At 37.2% G+C, this 24,805-nt stretch overlaps 1 protein-coding gene across 10 annotated transcripts in view; it reads right to left on the bottom strand.

Moving 5' to 3' along the window:
* KIDINS220 (kinase D interacting substrate 220) overlaps positions 1 to 24,805 on the bottom strand; it is a 92,631-nt gene that overhangs the window by 3,030 nt on the left and 64,796 nt on the right. For 3 of the 10 annotated variants that reach the window (XM_059132705.1, XM_059132707.1, XM_059132706.1), the window contains exons 23-31: positions 20,881 to 21,059; positions 19,579 to 19,805; positions 17,045 to 17,158; positions 16,228 to 16,284; positions 11,980 to 12,015; positions 10,288 to 10,320; positions 5,705 to 5,836; positions 3,763 to 3,861; positions 2,538 to 2,774 (exon numbers count right to left, since the gene is read on the bottom strand). In XM_059132705.1, the coding sequence (XP_058988688.1) occupies positions 2,538 to 2,774; positions 3,763 to 3,861; positions 5,705 to 5,836; positions 10,288 to 10,320; positions 11,980 to 12,015; positions 16,228 to 16,284; positions 17,045 to 17,158; positions 19,579 to 19,805; positions 20,881 to 21,059 (1,114 nt within the window). The remainder of the gene's footprint in view (positions 1 to 2,537; positions 2,775 to 3,762; positions 3,862 to 5,704; positions 5,837 to 10,287; positions 10,321 to 11,979; positions 12,016 to 16,227; positions 16,285 to 17,044; positions 17,159 to 19,578; positions 19,806 to 20,880; positions 21,060 to 24,805) is intronic. The other 7 variants (XM_059132710.1, XM_059132711.1, XM_059132714.1 and 4 more) reach the window with 5 other exon arrangements.

The raw sequence follows: 24,805 nt of genomic DNA, 5'->3' as shown, positions 1-24,805 counted from the left end.
AAAGGCATAATAAATATCAACTTAGGAAATATATATATACACTCGGAATTTTTAAAGTCCTCAAAATACCAAATTCTTTTAAAAGAATTCTACATAACACAGTTTAATAAAAGCTGTGATCTTATGGATAATTTTACTGTTATTAAATAGCTTTATATAAATTTTAATAATGTTAGTTTATTATTAATATTTAAAGGTATAATTAAAGGTTGTATTAACAAATAATCTTAGCACCTATTTTTATAATTTTAAACTTTTAGCTTTTATTAAGGCAAAAGTCACCTTCATTGATAAAATACAAAAACTCCTCTTAGAAAAGACAAGAAAACTAAAGGTATATTTCAAAAACAAAATACTCAAGTCTTCAATGTATGTAAAAAGAACCTTTCTCTGATGAGCACTGGTTATTGGATGGATGTGCTGAATCACTATATTGTGCACCTGAAACTAAATTACATTGTATGTTAACTAACTGGAATTTTAAAAAAATTTAAATAAAAAAAAAAGAATTATTCACTAAATATTCTTGAAATTAAAAAAAAGGAACCTTTCTCAACTTGTATGACATGTTTCTGTCAAATTTTAACTGAGTATGAAAATGTATTCTAAATGCCAAAAATAATAATTTAAAAGGAATAAAGTATAGGGAGCAACAGAAAAGACAAATACAGGATCCAAATGAACAGAAATGGAAGCCATGAGGCCAGCAGTTAGGTCCCAGTAAACAGAGAAATGAAGTATTCTTAAAAGTTTGATTTCCAATGTGAAGTTTCAGGATTTGAATTGCTTTAGATCTCAGAAAAGCTGATAAGGGAGGAGTAAAGAATACAGATTAGGAAAAAGAGAAGGGAAATGGAAGAAAAAGACCAAAAAAATTCTACAAAAGGATAATAGTGAAGGCTGAAGCAAAGAAGCAGAAATAAGGCCCAGAGTCTTCCTCCCAAGGGGAGAAAATGGCCCGTCTCCTTGAGAAGATCTCCCGCGAGTGGTTTCGGATTGTTCAGAGAGCGACCTCTCCACTCTCAAATGCAGTGTGTACACACCACTTCGGGGACCCCAGAGGTCTCAACAATTCTCATCAGAGCATCACAGGATGATGCCAGTGCCTCTCACTCTCGTTCCCACCAGTGTGTCCAGCGGGGCTTCCAGAGGCTCCATGATGTGTGAGGTCACAAGAGATTTAATGCAGAAGCAGATAAGGGGGGAAGGGGGAGTCTGATTGCTTTCTATTAAGCCAGGCATCAAAGAGATTTGCAATGCAATCCCATTTTCACTAAAGTTTGTCTTGTTTTGGAAGATATTCCCATTTCTCATAAAAATGCTATTTATCTTAACACGTAAGTGGTTTATTTTTAAATAAACTAGTAAGTATTTTTAAAGTTTCTCAGTTTTTATTTCTAACGTAATATACAGAATAAAATTTACGTAAACAAAAGCCCTCTGGGGTCTTCAGTCACTTTCACAAGTACAAGGGGACTGCGATTACAAGACCATTGCAGAGCTGCGGCATGAACGGGAAGGCTAGGAGTTCTCAGGTCACGGGAGGAGATAAAAGTGTGGAAAAGCAGAGGAGAGATTTCTTATGGAATGCTAAAAGGAATCCCAGGGAAAAGAAAGGAAGCACTACTGCAGAAACACAAGGACAAAAGGGTCAAGTGTGAACTTATCTTCTTATAAAAGAAGGGAATTTTTTTCTCAGTCAGTACCCAATTATAAAATAGTTTCCCAACATAAAGAAAAAGGCACCTAGTAACATACAAACATAATGACAATGACAAAAAATGTTTTTAGTACCAAACCTAGCCCAACTGCCTTAAAACCGGTAGACCTACCAGGGGCTGCTTTCCCTAAACACAGCTCCCGTCAGCACCGCTTCTCTGGAGCTACTAACTGAGTTTCCTCCCTGCCTTATCTCCTCTCTTTCCTGCATCCTACTCCATTTTCCCTAGTTTATTTTTCTTATTTCCTCCTTACTCTTTCTCACGTGTCTCTCACTTTCCTCTTTATTTCTGATCCTCCTCTGGCTCTTGTCTGCTAAGAACATCCAAAGAAGAAACTCACCCATACCTGGTATCAGTCAACAGAAAGAAAATGAATATCCATGAACGCTGGGTATTGGTACTGAAAACCAGATGACGCTGCTCAAAGGGATAATGTATGTGGCAATTTTCCAATACAGATGTATCTTAGCCACTGATGAATGAATTTAACAAGAAAACAGCAAGTGAAGCCTGAACTCTCACCAGCCTAAGCAAACCAGTCCAGTTCCCACTTCCTCTCCGTGCCATTACCCTAGTTTACTGCTTTGACAGTTCTTGCCAATTTCCAAACGTATCTTTTGTTTTGTTTTGTTTTATTCACTGTCCTCTTCAGAAAAATACAGTTCCTTAAGAATAGGTTTGGAACCCTCTGTCTTGTTCCTGAAGTACTCATTAAGTACTTTCCGAATGACTACATAAATGCACCAACATATTCTCAGTGAATTAAAATCGCCCTACTTCTCTTCGGGAATATGAAAAACGACATTTAATAAATACCTGCCAACTTAGATTACTGTGACGTGGGGCACCTTCATCTAGGCCAAGTGTATTCAGTTCTTCGAAGCTGAAATTCAGTGTGTAGGGAGTTTGACTGGAAAGCTCGGTATGTGGCAATTCGTTGTGTGAAGAGCGACGAGCAGATTCACCGTGAGGAACTGGGCCACTGTTGTTTTCACTAAGTAAACGTGGGTCTTCAGGGACCACTTGGTTTTCCGCATTTCTCATTTCTAGTACCTTTAACGGAAGAAAAAAAATAACGTTAATATCCACACTGACAAATCACATTTTAGAAGCTTTAGAAATCATTTTTTAAAATAAAACATTATAAAGTTATTATAATGAAAATGAGAAAGCAGACTTCTGAGTTTCTAATGAATCTGAAATGTATCTGCTTATCTTTCATTTCAATTATACTAAAAGAAGTAATGGTAAAACCATCATACACATAGCACACTCTAATTTGACCATTACGTTATTACTTTAGTTTAAAATTTAATTGGAGAACGAAACAGGATGCAACTGTAGTGTGTCAAAGAGAACCAAAGCTGGAGAGTAGCTAATGTGGTAAAAGCATATTCTGATCAGAAACTACCACAGTGGGGGGCCTCAATCCAGAAAGCAGCATGGACGAGAGGGCATTTATAGCAAGCTTTGGGGTGGGGGTCTCTGGGTGGAAAATTGCTAGGAGGAAACATCAAGGTTAAGGGGGAATTCTGGCTGAACCAACTTGACAGGACTCTTGCTGAAGGCAGGCCAGGGTGATCAGACATCAACTCCGGGGTGGTGGGGAATGAGGAGTTTCATCAGGGACCAAGGATGATCAGACAGTGAGCGCGGGGGGGTTGTTTCTAAACTGACTTAACATGATCTTTGTTAAAACTGGGCGATGCAGGCCTAACAAGGACAGACACCAAAGTCGAGGCCTAGAGCCCTGGGGAGGCTGACTAGAGGCAGTTCAAAGAGAAAGCCTTCATCAATGAAAGCATGGAGAATTGGCAGGTCACCTCTTTACCAAGGTTCCAGGTGAAATACCCAAAGAAAAGGTTGCCATGTGCTGCTGCATACATTGTGCATAACATAAAAAACAAGGGTTGTACTTAAGTGTAAAGTGCACTTGTTACAGGTTTTTTAAAAATACATAAACATAGCAGTTTGGACCAGTAATGATAGCATTTGCCTCATACGATATTATAAATAATTCTATAAACATAAAATATCTTACTGTGCTTCTAAAAAGGTGCCAGTCCCCAAAGTTCATACTCATCTCTTTCTTCAGTTCATCAATGTTACACTGAGCTAACACACGGCCATTTATGTTTGCCTGAATAAAAATAAAGGCAAGTATAAAGACAAACAAAACAGGAGATATCTCAATTATTAGTGATTAAAAAGTACATTTACATTTAGTACTAAGAAAATCATTACAGACTAGAAAATACCGACCCAAACAAGGTTACTATCATGTGTATTAAAATAATAAGCCAACTTCCTTTGAACATCAGCTACTCTGTATTTTTCCAAGTGTCTTAGTCACACAAGTAAAGCAAGTCACTCTTCAGGGACAAGCCCAGAGCCAGCCCTCCCAGCGATTTCCCAAACTACCTATACTCTGTCATGGGCAATAAACAAAACCATTAGTTTTTCTCCTCTAGTCTCGTAAAATATGAGCAGGAACGAAGCTCCTGGGAGGGACAAAGACATCTGTCCTTACAAGTATGTCAGTCACAGACAAAGTTCTAAATGAAGTAAGCTCCGACAAGCCTCTTTATCAGTTCCATTAGATAACTTCGGCCATAAAGAATGTCCACCCACTAAGTCCCCAATTTATTAAATTCACCAAAAATTACTGTGTTACTATTGGGTCTAACTCTAATTTCTGCCAAAGGAGAAGAGATGGAATTTAATAATAATAGGTGACTTGCTGATTTTACAAAATACAAAACCTGGCTTTGTTAACTGTGGTAAAATGATAGAATACTTGTGCTTAAAACTGATGCAATATTCAGTCTCTGGGATAATTCTGAAGACATGAGTGTACACAGCAGGCCTGTGACAGAGGTCCTGCTGCAGAAACACAAGGCAGTTCGCCGCATTTAAGAAACCAGGTGCTAAGATGGGCCTCCAAAGCCAGGGCCTCAGGCAGAACTGAGTGGGAAGAAGATGCTGTCATAATGGAAACAAAATTGCCCAGGATTCAAACTGGAGGCCTCACCCTTTCCTGACACTACCCCAACTGCCTGAAGGAGTCAGGTTTGCACCTTGGAAAGGCGGTGCTTGATGCTTTCTCAAACAAGGATAAGCACTAACCACATCTGCAAGGAAACCGACATAAACGTACTTTTGTTTCCTAAACGTAGGTTGAGATTAGTAAAATGGTATCTATACATGCTCATAATTCTTTACAAAACTTTTCAGATGCCATTCTTTAAAGTATGCAAACATGAGAGGCTTATTCTTAATGTTCACTGTAGTTCTCTGCTAGGAAAAGCATAAAAAGCATACATAGTATTAGTATCTACTATAACAGGGACACAGCCTTGTACAAAATGGGAAGCCTTCCTGAACCCCGGGCAACACTGTCCAACTTTGCAGTAGCTACGAGACGGGCAAGAACAGGACCTAGGAAGAAAGAAACTTCCTCCAATGTGTTAGTCTTACAAACCAGACCAAATCTGATGTTCATCAGATGGAACATATTCATCAGTCCTATTAAGACATGAAAATAACAGTTTGGGGAAAATGAAGCAAGTGTGGCTTATTCTGATAATTATTAAGTCACAAATAAATAATGCATAAACAAATACCCCAAAAAAGCCTTGAAGGGTTCTGTGCTGCGCTCCGGAGACATGAGCTGCCGTGTCTCTAACTGTGAAGCTCCGCAAAGCTCTGTTCTTCCCACCACGGCATTTTGACTTACATTAGGTCATTTAAAAAATAGCATTGTGATACGGCTACTTTATTTTCTTTTATCCATTTATAAACTGAGGAATAATAGGGCAATTTTAGGGTACAAAATAGTAAGAATCATGTTTCCATTTGGAGCGTTCCTATTCCAACAGAGAATCCAACTTTCAGAAGCTAAAACTGCAGCGTTCACGTTCCACGGAGCCCACCCCACATGCGCTCAGGCCCGCTTTGAGTGGGCAGGTAAATGTGTACATCACCTTTTTGATGGTTGCACAATACTGAGGCAGCATACTCTGGTCCAGCCCTTCTATTTGTTTCAGTTTCTCGCATACTGCATCCACATTCATTGAATTCAGTGATACCACTGCTCCTGAGGCTGGGCCTGACCCCTAGATGAGCCATGGAAGAGTACATGTGAACAGCATTTAGTGCCGGATGCACGACGCACATGAGAGAGAAACACTCGTGGAGTTGCACAGTGAAGTACTCTGATTAATAACACATTTTCAGACTAAAGCTAAAAACAGCAAATGTGTGCAGTATGGGAAATGCCATTAAGGGATAGATTTAGCTACTGTTTTACTTTAAGGAGTAGCTTGTATTATAGCAAATATAGCCTGATCACAACCACTTTTCTAAGAAGACAAAACATTCCATGAATCAAGCACAGGCTAACTTATCAAATGTTTACAGCCTGACTACAGAAGAATAGGGTACAGCCCTTAAGGAGGGGGTTAAAAAAAAAGGAACAAAGAGGGAAAATTACTGATGCCTAGATTATAAAAATACAAAATGCAAAAATAAAATCTATGAAATAATTTTTAAGTGCCTATAGTAAACAGCTTTTTTTAAAGATTTTATTTATTTATTTGACAGACAGAGATTACAAGTAAGCAGAGAGGCAGTCAGAGAGAGGAGGAAGCAGGCTCCCTGCTGAGCAGAGAGCCCGAGGTGGGGCCTGATCCCAGGACCCTGGGATCATGACCTGAGCCGAAGGCAGAGGCTTTAACCCACTGAGCCACCCAGGCGCCCCTATAGTAAACAGCTTTAAATGTCTCTACGTACAGCTAAAGTTTTCAGATCCTGATCATATTTTATATCCAAGGAATTTAAAACTTCCCTTTAAGAATCTATACAATCGGGCTCTCTGCTCAGCAGGGAGCCTGCTTCCTCTCCTCTCTCTGCCTACTTATGATCTCTGTCAAATAAATAAATAAAATCTTAAAAAAAAAAAAAAGAATCTATACAATAAGCATATAAACATAAAACAAATTACTTCTTAACACATGTAAAAGTAAATACAATCTACTGTATTTACCAAAATTTGGTCTCATTTAAAAGAAAAATCACAACAATAAATAATCTAGTATTTATTTAGAAGAAAACTGTTTTCTGAATGTGGTGACATACTACAGAAGTATTTGCCCCGTGGTCCATTACATATGGACATTCACGGATATGGACACTGAGGTCTAATGAGGTTAAATTTTGGGTTCAAAGTCACAGAACAAATAGCTGGTTAGTAGAAGATTTGGGCCAGAAGCCTAACTTACCAGTTCTTAACAACTTCCTACTTTCCTTGTTCTAACGTCTATTCTTGAAAAGTTTAAAGAAACTAGAACCACAATGGACAGAAGACAAGCCAACGAGCATAGCAGGTAACGACAACGTTCCAAATGATCTGCCCTGTTTACCGTTCAATCTGATCTTAAAATAAGTAAAACTTATCCTATCCTCAAGGATGTGTAAATTTATATTTTCTATCTTTTACCATTAACAGGACAAAGGTACACCATAACACACCCAAAATGGCCTAGGAGCCAGTTGTTAAACTTTATTTGTAATGTGAAAGCATAAATGATACTGTCTTAAGAACTGATAAATAAATATATACACAAATAGTACATACAGAATGTATATCTGTATTACATATAAATACAGCTAGGGAATGAGACCATATTAAACAGGGAATTGTAGTATCAATTTTATGACAGGGAGTCTCAGCAAGTTTACAAGTATGAGACGGACCCAGAAAAGTACAGAAATTAATGACTTGGAATATCCTGTACCAAACACCTTCAGTCATAGTTTGTTTTTAATGAAATATAAATTTTAAATATGCCATGTATTATATGGTCCAAGCTACGCTGCTTCAAAAATACTAATAGCAAAACATTAGTATTTCCATAATTCAGTTTTCATATCCCTAATCATAGTTCGATTTTCTGCCTGAATGATATAGCCAATATTCAAGGTATAATTCCTCAGTATCTACAATGGAAATTTAAAATCCTTTGTAAGAATTTTTAATAACCAAACTTGTTTTATCTTCCTTTCCTTTAAACAGCTTTATTGAGTTATAATTCACATACCCTACAATTCTCTCTTTTAAACTCTTTTTCAATAGTTTTTAGTATATTTGCATAGTTATAAAACCATCACCACAATTCATTTTATGACATTTTCACGTCCCTAAAACGAAATGCCTGTCTCCAGTAGCAGTCATTCTCCATCCCTCCAATATACACTCCCAGCCTCTGTCAACCAGGGAATCTTTCTGTCTCCAGACTTGCCTGTTCTGGACATTTTCTATAAATGGAGCCATACAACATGTGGCATTTTATGTCTGGCTTCCTTCATGTAGGATAATGTCAAGGTTCAGCCATGTGATAGCATGTACTAGCACATCATTCTTTGTATTGCTGAATAATATTTATCCTTTAAATGATCTTTAATGATCTTTAATACCCTCCAAATATTCTCATTCCTCAACCTGTCTCTTCTCTCTGGATACATTTCTACTTTAGATATTCTTCATTCAAAAACAACAAATGAACAGTTTGATCACCAAAATAATTATCATACTGGATTATAACTTATCCTAAATAGAATGAGTCCATAATGATGTAAAGAAATAACTGAATAAGTGGAAACAGATAATTGAATAAATGAAGAAGGAAAGACAGCTTTTCCTTATGGAGTTGGATTAATAAACGTGGAAGGAAACAGAAAGTTACCATGAAGAAACCACCACACTCATAGCGGTTGTACATAAGATACCTCAACGTGTACTAAAATTATTGCGTAAAAGTATAAGCAGAAACAGGTTATTTGCAGAGTGTCAAAGTATCGCTCTCAAGATATTTATTCATTACAAAGGAGAAAGTAAAACTTCACAGTGTTGAAATCTGGCAGACGCCACCTTAGCCAAGTGATTAAGGTCAGCATTACCAGTGGTAAGACGCGGCCCAGCACTAGTAAGGACGTGCAGAGAAGGGCATCACATCATTCCTGTGGGACTCTTATGAGAGGTAATAAAACCTCCAGAAGACAAACCCAAGTAGAGGAAGAGTCTGCAGAACACCTGACTAGTATGCTTCAACGGTGGTAATTAAGGTCACGAAAGACAAGGAAGGACCAAGGGATTGTCACAGACCAGAGAACTCTAAGAAGTAATTAGCACCAAACACACCTGGATTGGATCTTGGATCCGAAAAATGACATTAGTGGAAAAAATGGGTGAAATTCAAGTAAAATCTATAGTTAGTCAACATAATCGTGCCACTTTAATTTCTGCTCTTGAACAGTATGAAAGATGTTAACATCGAGAGTACTATTTTTGTACCTTTTCTAAGTTTAAAATTATTTTAAAGTAAAGTTTTTTTTTTAATCCCCAAAAAACTCTATTTCTGACAGCGCTGAAAAGGAAAAGTATAATAGGCGTAGAATAAATTAACTCTGCCAGCTTAAGAGAAATGTAAACTTTTAGAGTATCTTATTTCCACAGGGAATCTGGGAACTCCGCAAGAGAGACCTGCTGACTGATACTACTCTCGTCCTTTGAAAGAGAAAGCTCCATATAACTTTAAAAGACTTGTACTTTATCAATTATTTGAAAACATAACTTCTCAAAAAAGAAAAAAAACCACAATTTATCGTTGGGGATTATGTAGAAAATATATATTCCCTGAATGACTTAAAGTTTTATAAGACAGACAAACAGGAACATATCTAAGATCCCTGTAATTCCATCAAAACTATCGTCTGACTCTTGATTAGATTTAAGTAGGGCTATATCAAGATAAAGAGTAAATTATCAATAAATTAAAATATGTTATAATATGCTTCTTTGAGTAGGAGAACTGGTAATTATCTGCCAGGTCTTTCCTCAAGTAATCACATATAATACAACTATTCTGAAACCAAATCAATCTCAGTAACCAAAATAATGATTTTTGGGTGGAAATCTCATCAAAGGAAGGTGAAAGAGTAAAAAAGTGATAAGAAAAAAAGCATACTTAATAATTCAACAGGTAAATTACTAATTATATTACTCTGACAATACAAAGACTGGTAATACATTCAAGTTTATCATGCATTCTTACTTGAAATATACTGCTCTAAGTCTAGAACAGATCATTTCAGCAAATAACAATTTATTTTTTAAAAATTTCTAATGCAGATATTTGAATACAGAAGATGTTAGTTTGTTTAAACTGTTAAATATAAACTTCAAAATGCATACAAATCAGAATTTCTTCAGGAAAAAGCAAAGATAACAAAACAGACTAGAATTACCTTGATATAAGTGTATTGTTTTATATTGTAAGTAGATTATAACTACACTCGGAAACATTCCCATTTTGGTAAATTTATGAAATAAGCTTAGAACTGGTTAGCCAGAATGAGTGCCATGCAAAGGCTGAAAGCAGCTATTAAAATAAACCCAAGGCACTGAAATAAGCACAGATTTATCAACAGCCCAGCATGAAAGTGCCAATGATTGCTTCTAATAGTCTAATAAGAAACGTGAGTAAGATTTCACTGAAAATTTCTGTACCTGTCTTTGTTTGTTAAACCCAGAGTCACACGGCTTTAAGGAAGGAATAAAACAGAATGAAGGAAACGAGCTTAAGTAAAACATCAAACAGGCACATATAATAAACACAGGCAGCACGCTTGTCATTCCTCAGACTTTCATCATGGCTTTGAACACACCACTTCTGCAGCAACACAGGGCAAGGAACACACGCAGGCGTGCACGTGCGCACACACACACACACACACATATAGTAGTTTAATGTCATTAACACGTGCTTGGTAACTTGATCATTGTACTCCCAAAATTCATAGTCTTCCCATTAAACGAATGACGCATGGGCCATACATTCAACAATAAAACTGAGTAAATAAAACTTGCTCTAAAAGTCAGTTTTTCTACCACATACCAACATAAAATTAACATTTAAATATTCTGATTAAAACACTACAGCTAAAGTTAACCAATTTAATAAGAATACAAGCACTTGGAATTCACATGATCACTTCATAAAATGAGCTGTTATCTAGCCACCCTACACTTAATGCTCAGAAACATACTTTTCATACTTGGGTTTTGTTTCATTGGGCATTTGGCACATGAGAGATGCATTAAAACACCATCTGAAAAGAAAGGCCTTAACAGCCTTATGGCTTTATGCTATATTGGCGAAAAATATCTGCATACCATGATTAACATAACTAATTTTAGTGATGGAGATTTTTTAAAAGCTCCAATTCAAAGCAGATGCCATTTTTCTGTACCCATTAGGCACGGAATTAGGTACCCACTAGGCTGGTGGCAAAAACTGTTCAATAGTTAAACTAATCTACAGAGGACTGACAATGTTGATTCAAAATTAGTTTCCAATATTGGGTTTTTTAAATCAGTATGACTATTTTTATTTTATTTTCTTATTGTTATGTGAGTCACCATACAGTACATCAGTTTTTGATGCAGTGTTCCATGAGTCAGTTTCAGTAAAGGACAGGGCTTTGCTGTTTGCTAACCTAATGTCAGATGTTCTCCTTGTGACCTACTCAGTATCTGCTGTACCTAATGGAAACCTTGCTTTCTAATTTACCTCATAAATAGGATTTGCAGAAAGTTACCACGTATCTCTGTATTTGTGAAGCCTTGAAAAAAATATCAAAAAGGAGTCCTATGAAATGCCAGCTTAGTCTAAGATACTAGAAACACAAAAGAAAGCTATTGTAAACCTAGTTAAATATGTAACTTATTCTTCAAATTACATGAGAAATAATAATGAGGTCAAAGTTGACAGACGAGGCTTAACCTACCTTTTAGGGCAATCTTAAAAAAAAAAGTACTAAAACTGCAATGAATGTGATTGTGTTATTTTTGAACTTCTAATTGTACTCAGGATGTCTGTGATCTCGTTACTGCAATATATTTCTGTGGGAATCTCTCCATCAATTTCGTGCCGTTTATTAATTGCTTAGGGAGAAAAGTTTTCTTGAGTTTGAGACTGGCACAAAGACTTTCAAGCCCAAAGTGCACACAATTTTTCACTATATCATGAAAGTAAAAATAAGTTAATACTTTTCTATACCGAAACAGAATAATAAAAACACATTTCTAATATACTTTAGAAAGTGTGAATGACCCTGAGAAAAGCCACTGAGAGGTGGCCGCGAGTGTGTGTCCGGATCCTAGACCCTGAACAAAACCTAGAATGAGCCCATTTCTTACCCAAGGCATCTTTAACTTTCTCGTCCAACTCTGCTCCTGAACAATGAGAAACAGCTTGATTTGGATATACATTTGTTTGTAAACAGGTTAAAAGTTCTAAGCCAGTGGTGGAAATAAAAAATTATCTACAGTTCAGCCCCATCTTTTTTTACTTTATTTTTTCTTCTTTTTGCTTACTTATAGCTACTCTGCCAACTGCATCCAGTTTCATGAAAACCAAGACCTTCATTTTTAATACCTTTATTAATTCATCAATTTTCATTGATCTCTAGTAGCACATGGGAAATAAGGATACTGTCATTAATTGTCTTTGCACTTCTGAAGTTCTTCACAATAATACTGAGTACTAATTCTTTTCATGCCTTTTTTAAAAATTAACTAATTTTTTTAAGATTTTATTTACTTATTTGCCAGAGAGAGAGTGCACAAGCAGGGGGAGCAGCAGGCAGAGGGAGAAACAGGCTCCCCGCTGAGCAGGGAGCCCAATGTGGGGCTCAATCCCAGGACCCTGAGATCAGGACCTGAGCCAAAGGCAGATACCTAACCGACTAAGCCACCCAGGTGCCCCAATTTTTCATGACTTTTCAATGTGGTATGTAAGTGATCTAAATACAGCTGCCTGAAGGTATCAAGTAAATCCGTGGCACAGAAACCTCAGAATGACTGACTTCGGAGCCCAGAGAATCCCCTTGGCAGCCTTTGAACCCAAAGGCTCAATGTGGGCAGGAGTCTCATCAGTTTTGTCCTCTGCTGTGTCCCATCAGGATGGTGCCCGGTAGACACTCAACAGATCTGTTGAGCCAGTAAGTGATCACACAGGGACCTGTAGAACTCAGCACTAAGTAATTCAAGGACAGATAAGAAGGAAAGAAATGCTGTATCGTTCCTGCTTTTGAAGGACTGCTTTTCAGAGAAATACAGTTTCCACCATGAGCAGCAAACCTTAGATAAAAACCGACTCCAGTACTGCTAAGAGCAACTCTGAAAGACCATACCAAAATGCCAAGGAGGCTCCCTGGCCTGAGAGAAGCCCTCCCCACTGGGTCTTCCCCTTCATGGTCACAGATGCTCGGATGCCATTATTTCTAGCGGGACCTGGACTGAAAGAAAGCATAGGTACCATGCACATTCCCTGGAAAGCAGACACAACTTTAAAGTATTTGGAGCACTCAGATAGCCCAGAAATCCTTCTAAATTCTAAGAAAGCAAACCAACAGAAGCATCAGCAGATGAAAGGCAGAGTTAACCCACACTGGTGTATCTGTACACTACTCCTACTACTAAGACAGGTAATTTAACATGAAACACTTTTAGTTCGAGTCTTTAAAGCTCCATAAAATTTGGCCTTGGTGTAGTAATAATAATAATAATAATTAAGTCTTAAAAGTGTCCTAAGGTTGAGTAATCCTTACATCAGACCTATGTGGTAGGTCTGCTTTTTCCAGATGAGGAAGTTGGGCATTGAGGAGGTTAAGTAATTTGTCCAAGGCAAAGCGCTAGCCACCAGGGTAGGGTCTGTGGGACTTCAGATGGAACACCTGGCTAAGGCACGCTGAGTGTTAACAGGGGCAAAGAAAGCAGCACGGTCTGAGGAAGGGGCTGTGACAAGGGCATGTGGCTCCGGCCCCACATGGGGCACTCCCCTCCTGTGCACCTCAGACAAGTCTCTCAGACCCAGTCCGGAAAGTTCTGCACTGTGGAGCTGAATGAGGCCACAGGTCCTAGTGCTCCTGCAGCCCCTCAAAAGGGAAGGCAAGTCCAGGGTGGGGGCCACACCTGCACTTTTACTGGTTTTATGAACTAGAGTTCTAATTAGTATTTCATTTCTGAAAAAAACTTCTCTGCTTTCAAAGTTTGAAAACCACAGTTCCTTCGAGCTCTGATTTCTGCGGAACATATCTTGGGTCCAGTGTTAATCTTCCTCCCCAGTTTTGTAAGATTTGGCATGTATTTTCTCTACATACAATTGTTTTTTAAAGTTAGCATAGAGTCTTGTATTTTACCTCTTCACTGTTGTGAGACACCCGGACATGCCTGTAACTTACGTGGAAGTCCTTGGCTGGCCTTCACAAGCTATACTCACGACAATGTTCCTTAATGTGAGAAAACCCAATTGTTTTATTAGAATCTGCTTTTTAAAGGTTTATCAGAATTCCCTGTGGTAAAAAAAGATGGGACCACTTATGTTGAAAATAACAGTTGGTTAACTCGTTATGGTCTTCCTCTTATTGGTGGTATTGTTTATTTATTTTTACTCCTTACTCTGTGTCTGTAATGACAATTTATCCAAAAGTGTTTGTGTAGCTCCTGACTTATCTATAAGTAGCTCTTGTCATCAGCTGGTGCATATGGGAGGACAGTTGAATGAGCAAACAGACTTGCCCCAGAACCCTATTATCTCAGAAATACAAAACTTTATACCACAGGACTGGAAAGCCATATGAGCCCCAAAGGGGTAAATAATTTTTATATTAACTACTTCTGTGTTGGTTCAGCTATAAAAATCCTAGACAATGTTTCCAATACAGATACTTCACATTTCCACCACTGCTTTTGATTTGGGTTTGAACTAAGTGTCTATTTTTACTAGTCCTCTACCAAACAAATTTTACATGCTATTGTCATTGTTAATTTCTTAAAAGCAAAGAAAGCTTGGTGAGCATTTATTATTCACTAAGCCAATCACAAACTATCTTTTAATATTAAAAGGAGAGCAAATAGTACGGTTATTTCACTAAACAAAGGCACTAATATATGCAGAGCACCTTTATCCTTTGTTATTGGGTTTCTAAACACATCACAAGAATTGCATTATTTCCTCTTCCCCAAAAACTCATTTCAAATTTGCTTAATGCTCCTTCACTGGTCCCTGAAAGAAACTACAGATATCTTCTAATTACAAGTGTTTGTCCACATACTCAAGCATAGGGATAGCTACTATTTTAGCATGTCTGTGTCATTAAGACCAATCAAATTCTTCACAGTATCTGATTTTCATCAAAAGTTTGCTGAGGAATTTTAGCTTAGAGAATTGCATTACATGCATGAATGTGTGTATGAAGGGCTCTCTGACTAAAGTAAAAGTCATTCTTGCATATAGTGGCAATGATCCACGCATTAAAGATTCCCCCAACACCCAAACAGAATTATTATGGTTTATTGTGTCTATTATTCCTGGATAATTGGAGTCACTCAAACACTTCAGCTGAAATGTTAATGACTTAAAAGGAATCATCAACTCCTCAATGAAAACACCAAGATGGTTCTCTTTCCTCTCTTACTAACATTAACTCAAAGAATATTAAAGTTAAAAAACTACTGCCTACCCAAATGCATGTTTTAAGTTCAAAGTTAAGGATAAGCTCAGGATGTAGTATTTCCCCCACGTTAATTCTGTCAAGCCACACGTTAGCAGAGCTCTAGATTAAACTGATCAAGTCCACGTGGGCATAACATTCTGCAAATAAATCAAAAGAAGGTAAAATACAAACTGGGTTCCTAAATTCCATATTGAGTAAATGAAGATTTTAAGGCTCATCACATTAAACATATTTCTTATTAAATACAAAGTCTTGAATAACAAATATACGAAATGATTTCCCATACAATTTTTTTTAAGAAACCCCACTTTAAGGTGTTGGCCCAAAAAGGTTTAAATAATTCCCTTTACATAATAAACTACCTGTTTACCTAGCAATTTTATTTTAATAAAAATACAGGTCAAGAAAAATAGCACTACAATTACACTGGGGTTTCACAAACTGTGGACACCCAGATTAAGACTGAGTTACTACAGATGCATTCTGGTCTACACCACTGAGCTTCTAATGTCAGCTTCTAATGAGGGTGATTCTGGATACTTTCAAAAGTATTCCACATGTGCAGTACCAACTGTAGGCTTAAGAAAAATAATCAAAGGTGAAAATACTGCTCAACACTAGGGAACATATGCCACCAACTGACTGCTCCTGAAAGCTGCTAGAAAAATCCTGCCCTTGGACAATAAAGAAAGAGCCCATCCCACGTCATTGAAAAAGGGGGAAAACTGGAGGAAATAAAGGGTAAAGTTAAACATTAGCTTTTCAATTAATCCATGAACTATAACGATTAGTATCAGCTACTCTACGCTAGCGGCCACAACAGCACAGATGCAGAGTTAGGGGACTGCTGTCACCACAACTAGGACAGTTGTTATGGCTGCAGAAGCGAGGACAGGCTCGTGTTCCCACCACAAGACTACTCCGTTACCCGCAAGGAGTGTGTGGGTGAAGGAAGCCCCTCAGCAGCATCCTCCTTGATAACCTCCTAACAACACAAAACAGGAGCGTGGGTGAAAGGTGAAGGCAAACCAGGACGACGAATGAACACGATGCTGGCGTGATCACACACGACACTGAAACCTGGCTGTGAGTCGATTCCCCTAGGGACCCTCAAATCTGAAATAACAGTTTAAGTTCTATAGCTTTTACCTTCTAATGTATAAAAATATATTAACAAGAAATTTCTTTTTGTGAATTGCTAAACTAAGCTGACCATCAGGAACACATAATATTTTACAATGTATTTTGTTTGGGATTAGATTCAATCAGACGTTTAAGTAATTCCCTAATTCTATTTAATTTCTGCTTTAATTTAAAATGCTCTTCCAATATACCCTCGAATTTTTATACCATAGAGCTAACATACATACATATATATAAATATATACACACACACACACACACAGATGCCATGTATGTATATTTTTGTAAAAAGATATTAGAAATCAGCAAATGTAAAGGTTTCGTTTTTAGAGTTTGGGTAACAGACACTGCACTCTAAGCCAGAAACTCTGGTTGTAAACAGCTCAACATTTATTCACTAAGGTCGCTAGTCATTTTCCTTCCATAGACATTTTCCAGAAATGAAAACAAAATACATTTTGTGTTAGTAATAGCTTATCTGTCTTAAGATTATTTATAAAGTAAGTTGCATTCTTTTGTTACAGAAAGGAAATAACCAAACGTCTACTGCTGTCTGTGTGTCTTATTAGATTAATACTTTAGTTACCCTTTTTTATACTTACTAGGCCATTGCTCTGATCTCTGGGCAAATTCGTTTTTACTGATGGACGTGAGATGAGGTGTTGGGAGCCGCCAGGGTAATACCTTGGCGTGTAAAGGTAGGGGGCAAAGAATGGCTATGGAAAAACACGCAACAAAAGAAGGGATAAACAATTACAGAAATCAAAGTGTGATGAGATTTATCAAATGAAACTAACCAATAAAACACAACTCCAAATTTTTAATAATGCAAGTGACAAAACAAAAGAAAAAGAGCCTTGCTTATAGTCTCTAAGATAGCAAACCCAAATTTGAGACCCAGTATTTAAATGTTCATATTGTTGATTTAATATAAGGTTTTTTAAGCAACTAAACTTTTACACCTTGTCTGACAAGAGTTTCTCCTTAACATTTTTATGGGCTTACCATGTATCAATTCCTAAGTGACTTACAAATATTAACTCACAATTTACTTAACAACAACAACAAAAATCAGCAAAATGGACTCTTAATACCATTCTTTTCAAAAAAAAGATTAGCCTTAAGAAAGACAAAGAAAGTCTTAATATATATGAGAACACCCTAGCATGGCTTCCAGGAATATTACTACTCTAAGTTCCCAGTGCTTACTTTATATTCTATGCCCTAGAGTGTATCTCCTAAATAAGGTGTATTTTTAAATGGGGAATCCATTGTTTAGCGAGATTTATAACTCCGGCATTTATTCGTAGCCAACTCCACATAAACAGGAGATAAGAGATTCTATGCGCTAAGCATAAAGATCAAAACTCATTAGGCCTCATCACACTGAAATAACATCTTCCTGTACCTTTTTACTGCTGCCATTTAAGAAAATTATTCCCCCTTTAACTTTCAGACTAAGAACCTCAAATAACTAGAACAAAAAATAACTAGATCTAAAAAGATGAGAAAATGCTAAGTGTTTTTAAAATGATAAAACACTCTTAAAGCATCACATCAGCCTGATGGTATGGTAAATTAAAAAAATAAATAAATTTCTTGGTTTCAAAATCTCAACTGTCATCTACCGATCAATGAGCCATTTTATGTAAAATTACAGCAGATTTTAAGACTGCTAAATAAAACCCTGCATTTCAACACTGTCTTACCACACAGTTAATTTTTACAAGGATGGAATACATTATAAAATGCTATTGTTCCACCTTTTTCTCCTTGTCTGAATAAAAGAACAGAATAACATTCATACGACCTCTATGAAGAATGCCCCTAATTATAGTTGAGCTTGAACAACACAGGGGTGAGGAGTTCTGATCCCTACCACCCCTCACCGCCGAAACCATGTAGTCAGAAGTCTGTCAAAATAACTTTTGACTTCCCAAAAACTTAATTACTAATTGCCTACTGGCAACTGGAAGCCTTACCGACAATAGTAACAGTCAAATGCACATATTTTATAGGTTTTATGCATATGCTGTATTCTTACAATATGCTGTATTCTTACAATAAAATAAGCTAGAGAACAGAAAATATTAAGGAAAACACACTTACAGTACTGTACTGTAATTGCTTTTTTAAAAAATGCTGTGTAAAAGTGGACCCACACAGCTCAAACCCGTGTTGTTCAAGTATCAACTGTACTTATATGGCCAACATTTTTCAAAACCTGAAAATTTAACTTAAATTCTGGAATTTCTTCACTGCCACATTTACTCTAGACTTTGCTTTCTTCCTAGCTCGCGTGACATTTACTTAGGCATGCAGTTGGCTTCTGTGAACACTAGCCCCTACGTTTTTCTCAAATTAGACTAAAGAGGGAGATAACAAAAATAAGAAGCAGTAATGGACCTTAGCATACCATTCCAGAAAGTACAATACTAGGGCTCACGCTCCAGTATCCTGTAGGAAATATTAGTGCTTAAGATCAGTAGGATGGGTATAGCTCAGGCCGCTAAACTTAATAGGGTCTGTATATTCCTGATCACTGTACTTCCATCTTTTGCAGTAGAAAATGATCACATTTATACTAAGTAAATAATTATGCATGACTGCATATAACCTGAAATATAACTCCAGAAATGGCTACAGTGCTATTACTTGGCAATAACATCTGAATCCTACAAGTGGTATCTTCTATCATAATCTCACATTTAAAAGCTGTAACACATATGAAATAGATTTACTGAATACTGTGGAAATTTAAGTTTGAAGTTAAATCATTGTTCTAAATGCGAATATAATTATGCAAAATATAACAAATGGAACACTGTTTATGAACAAATAGAGAAACAGCTCCCTTTGTGGCACAGGATAGTCACTGATGACCCGTGGAGTTCACTTTCTTAAAAAAGCAAAAAGCGTCTCTAACATTCGAGATTCAGCTGAGATCTAGGCCCCATTAAAGTTAAAAGTTCTTTTTATTTTTTAAAAAATCATATATTTTAAATTCAAACTTAACATTTTTCCTATTTTAAAGCTAATGTGCAGTTTCAAAACAGTAACAGACTCCATAGCAGAAAACTTCTGGTATTTCCCCCAAACAAATTCTTAGAATGAAAGATTCCTTGCACTTCCTTACCCTGTTGTAGAACGGATGCTGAGGTCCTGTCATCCCACTGTAATAGCTGCTGTGAGGCTGTGGTGACACGACCCCACCTCCAAACGGCCCATTGAAGGAAGTGGAAGAAGAGCAGACAGATGGGGCCTGGCTGTAGCCTGACGGGGGTCTCGCTGGAGCTTCGTGAAGAGGCAGTGGAGGATACGCGAGCCCCCCAATATTAATCTGGTCTCTCGCAGCGCGAACATCTGAAAGATTAAACAGGACCCCAGAAGACCAAAGAAAAGAGGACTACAGCCATCAGTCCGGCTATCACATCCTCCTTTAGTTATCAAATAGAAACAAGCTTTTTTTCCACTCTTGCCGAGGATTCCAACTGACTTAAAGGAGACAGGACATCCTGACTCATAAAAATCTTGTTCACAGACATTCTAGTGAGAAAAACTCAACTACTTTGCATAAAAGCTTTTCTCACCATTTGAAAAGTCACCAACATCTGGATTCTTCTCTTCAGTTACCAGAACAATAATATTTTTTCTCTATTTAAGGTATTTGTGCTATTCTAACAGTGGTTATGATCCATAAGGTGTTATTATTCATAACTATTAGCAACAGTTATGAATAATAACTAATAATAACTCAGTGGTCTAATACTAATAAATACAGTGATTGGTAAACTGTGGGTGTGCAAACTATATGAATTATCCTTCTCTGAACAAAACAAGCAGTTCCATAGCCACAAAATACACCTTGATATCAGCCTTATAACTGATACCTAAAAAGGAAAGCAGAAGTAGACTGAAGCTCTCTCTTCATAACTCTCAGGAAACTCAACAGCGGGTCAGCAGTGCCACACGGAAGATAATGTGCTTCAGGAATGGTTGCGTGTATGTGCGTGTGCATACAGCGGTGGTTCAAGAACAAATGAAATGATTCCAAAACTTTAATGTCACCATCCTTAAGTTCCAGTCCACAAGTTTAAGTTAAAATTTATCAAGTAATATAAGAATATCTGTACCCCTTCAGATAGAGACCCCTATTAAGATCCGTCAGAGAAAAATTAAAATGGACTAACATCTTACAGTGTTGACTGTTTCTTAAAAGGAATCTGAATGCAAAGAAGTCAGGTATGCAGGTATTCCTTAGCAGTCTCTAAAGGAGGTCAAAACTCCTAATCCTCAGTTTCATTAACTGTCCTGTGTAGTGCTTGGTTTGGTATTTCTTGGTTTTTCATGGAGCAAGACAAACTCACATAGCTAAGTTAGAAATGAGAAACATCTTGAAGACCAGAGAAGACAAATCACATTTACTACTACTACCCACCTGCAATAATTTCCCGTAGCTTGGGGTCTAGGTTGACAGTGCATGGCAAAAAGGTTTTTACATCTCGAGCCACAAGAACTGGGGTCCTTGAAGACAAAAACACTTCAAAGTTTCTTATATCTCCATCTATTTCTAGCAGTGGCTCAACATCTTTAGTTGTTGGAATGTTCTTTGATATTCTTCAAACAAGAAACAAACAAAAAAGGTCATTAATGTCAGTATCAGAAAGGAAAATTCCACATGTACCTTAAAATTTATATACGAAAATGAATATCACATTACACATCTTGTTTTCATTAAACATTTTCTTAAGAACAAAAACTGGTACATACACTACAAAATTACTGAGATAACAAGTGTGCGGTCACAGGAAGGAGAGCAGTATATCCTAGGCACCCACATGCTGGTGAGGACCGCTCTGTGCAAATTAAATGAGTTATGGTTTTACACACGAGGAGAGTGAGCCTCAGACAAACGAGGCAACCTGCCTAGATCCACGCAAGCACACAAGACAAGCTGACCGGTTCCAACTCCGTGCTTATTATGGGATACCACAGTTCTTGCCTTTGCAAAGAAGAGAAGAAATAAACAATAATTTTTAAATAAATTACATAAAGTAGAAAAAAGTTAGTACAGGTTTTTCCTTTTTCAAAAAAGGTCTCATTCTCTATTTCTTCACTGCTCAGACCCAATCCTGGGCTGGTAGCCAAATATTAAAAGCCCTCTGAGGGAAAATCTAGAGAACAAAATTAGCAAACAAGATGAGAAGAGCGTGCTGGTGAGAACATAAGAAGAGCAATCTTGTCTTCATGAATTTCAGGGAGTCCCTCTCACAGACTCACTCACATATACACAAAACGGAAAAGCCCTCCAAAATAGGATTACTCTTATAAATTAGAATGGCATTCAACTGATTATTAATATGGTTTAAATGATATGAAAACCTTGGAGAATGGTTACAAAGAATCATTTGCGGAAGTGGCCAAAATTTCAGAACTTTAACAGTTAAAAAGGTAGTTCATCTGTTTGAGGAGTTTAACATGAAATACTAAGAGAGGCTACAAAGATTTAGATAAAAACACACAGCTGACAAGTCACATGAAACAAATTAACTGAATTTCAATGCCAGCTCTGCTTAAACTTGAATGTGAACAGTGTTCTCAGTATGATGAACAATACTGCTGTTCACAAGCCAACAGTCTACTGCTGGTTTCCAGATTGAAGGCTCGATTTTAACCTTTTGAGCTCAATACATTAAGCTCTTCTACTGAAAGAGATATTTATGTAAATGATAATCTTTTGGCAGCAGGCCACTAAAATCATATGTGTCTTTATTTTTCAGATATTTTTCCAAAGGTTAGTATTTAAAGAATTTAAGTAACTTCACTTTTCAATTAAGAGTGAATTTAAATTTTTAGTATTATGAATCATGTGAATTAAAGTTGCCAGCAGTTAAATGGCCCACAGAAAGCATTATAAAACCTCAGGCATCAATGAGCTCCTAGTAAGTTTAGATGCAATTTCTTTCTATGCTACCAATCTAGTGGTACTTGTTAATGCCAACATCAATGTAAGTTAAAAGCATTTTGATTATAAATGACAGTGGTTTAGAGAAGTCCATATTAATTCCTTGGCAGAAATTACATAAGCCATTCAAATCACTTCCATTCAAAATGAGGTCTTAAATTACAGGGAAAAAAACTTCCTATTTTAAATCAAAATATAAACAGATTCGAAAAGCATAATTTATGAAGGCATTATTTATCATACTTTATCTAAAAGTAGCCACCTAACAATGTCATTATTTAATCACTGAAGGTTAAAAATAAGACAAATTTTCTTTAAAAACTTAAACAGGGAAAACTCTTAACTGTCTCAGAATTTTTTACCTTAAAACCAATTTAACTCCTAGTAGACTCAAATACTTCCTACCACAGTGAATGCCCATTTATTAAATAACATTCTAATGTACTCTGGAAAGAGATGGAACATACAGACAGAAAACAGCTACTCTGCACTGTAGCCAATGGGTGAGGAACAAAAGAGGAAGTGAAGTGCACATCTGTGCAAACACAACCAAACACCCCGAACACCTTCGGAGCTAACTGTGCTCTCCTGTTCTGTCTTGACCCAGTTAATGCCTACTCATCCTTCGTCTCAGTCCAACTTCCCCTCTTCCAGGAAGTCTTCTCCAAGCGCAGGCCCTCATAGCACATATTCTTTCTTGCACACCACCTATCACAACTGGAATTTTATAATCCGTTAGTGGAATTATTTTATTAATGTCTACTCCCCCTCTAGACTAGAAGTTCCTTTAAAGTTGGGACCAAGTTTGGTAGTGTTCACTCTTCTATCTCCAGCGCCTTGAAGCAGAGCATTGTCACGTTACTTTTGCTTAAATATCTTTAGAGTGAAAAAAATATTTTATCTGTATTGTGAATACACACAAAAAATGCATTATTCCCTAAGAACTCTACTCTTTTATATTAATTTTCACTTTAATTCCTTTCTGATATTGGAAACAAATTTATGCTTGGGAAAGTGTAGGTCGATCCACTTTTAGTTAATTTTCATACATGGTGTGAGATAGGGGTCCAACTTCATTCTTTAGCATGTGGAAATCTAGTTGGCCCAGCACCATTTGGGGAAGAGACTATTCCTTTCTCCTTGAATGGACTTGGCACCCTTCTCAAAGCTCAATTGGCCAGATGTATGAGTTTCCTAGTGTAGTTATTGAATAGGATGCCTTTAAAACGCAAGATTACTTTTGCAAGTTTTGAAAGTATTTCTGAACTCTCATCTATTCCATTGGACTATATGCCTATCTTTAGGCCAGTACCTCATTGCTTTGATTACTGCAATTTTGTAGTTAGTTTTTTAAAACTGAGAAACGCGAACCCTCCGACTTCATTCTTCTTTTTCAAGATTGTCTTGGCTACTCATATTCATATTCAATTTCACGTGAGTCTGAGGATCAGGTTTCTATTTCTGCAAAAGGCTATTGGAATTCAGACAGGGACTACACTGAATCTGTAGATCACTTTGGGTAGTACTGACATCTTAATATTTAGTCTTCCTGTTAATGAACATGAAATATATTTCCATATACTTAGATTTTTTTTTTAGACATTTTATTTAGCAATTCGCAGTTTTCTTTTTTTTTTAAGATTTTTTATTTATTTATTTGACAGACAGAGATGACAAGCAGGCAGAGAGGCAGGCAGAGAGAGAGGAGGAAGCAGACTCCCTGTGGAGCAGAGAGCCCAATGTGGGGCTCGATCCCAGGACCCTGGGATCATGACCTGAGCCGAAGACAGCGGCTTAACCCACTGAGCCACCCAGGTACCCCAGCAATTCGCAGTTTTCAATGTATAATTCTTTAACCTCATTGGTTAAGTTCATTCCTGGGCGTTTCATTCTTTTCAATGCTATAGTAAATACAATTACTTTCTGAATTTCCTTTCAGATAACAATCTGCAGAGGTATAGAAACACAACTGATTTTTGTGTTGATCAGGAGCCCGCAACTCTGCTGAACTTATCAGCTCTAGCAGCTTTCTTGTGGATTCCTTGGGGATTTTCCATATACAGGATCATGTCATTTGCAATGGGAGATAGTTTTTCTTCCTTTCCAATTTGGATCCTTTTACTTCTGTTTCTTGTCTAAGTGCACTCACTAGAACTCCACTGTAACAGTGAATAGCAGTGGTGAAAGTGGGTGTCTCAGTCAACTCAGGCTGTTGTAACAAACACCACAGACTGCACAGCTTAAACAACATTTATTTCTCACATTTCATGGAGTCTGGAAGTCTGAGATCAGAGTGCCAGCTCAGACAGGTTCTGATGAGAACCCTCTCCCTGGTTTGCAGCTAGCTCTCTGGTCCTTCTTATAAGGACACTAATCCCATCATGAGGACTCTACCCTC

The sequence above is a fragment of the Mustela lutreola genome, chromosome 9, assembly GCF_030435805.1.
Source record: "Mustela lutreola isolate mMusLut2 chromosome 9, mMusLut2.pri, whole genome shotgun sequence".
In the NCBI taxonomy this organism is placed as follows: domain Eukaryota; kingdom Metazoa; phylum Chordata; class Mammalia; order Carnivora; family Mustelidae; genus Mustela; species Mustela lutreola.
The sequence above is the reverse complement of the archived record's forward strand: the minus strand, read 5'-3'. Positions and strand labels throughout refer to the sequence as shown.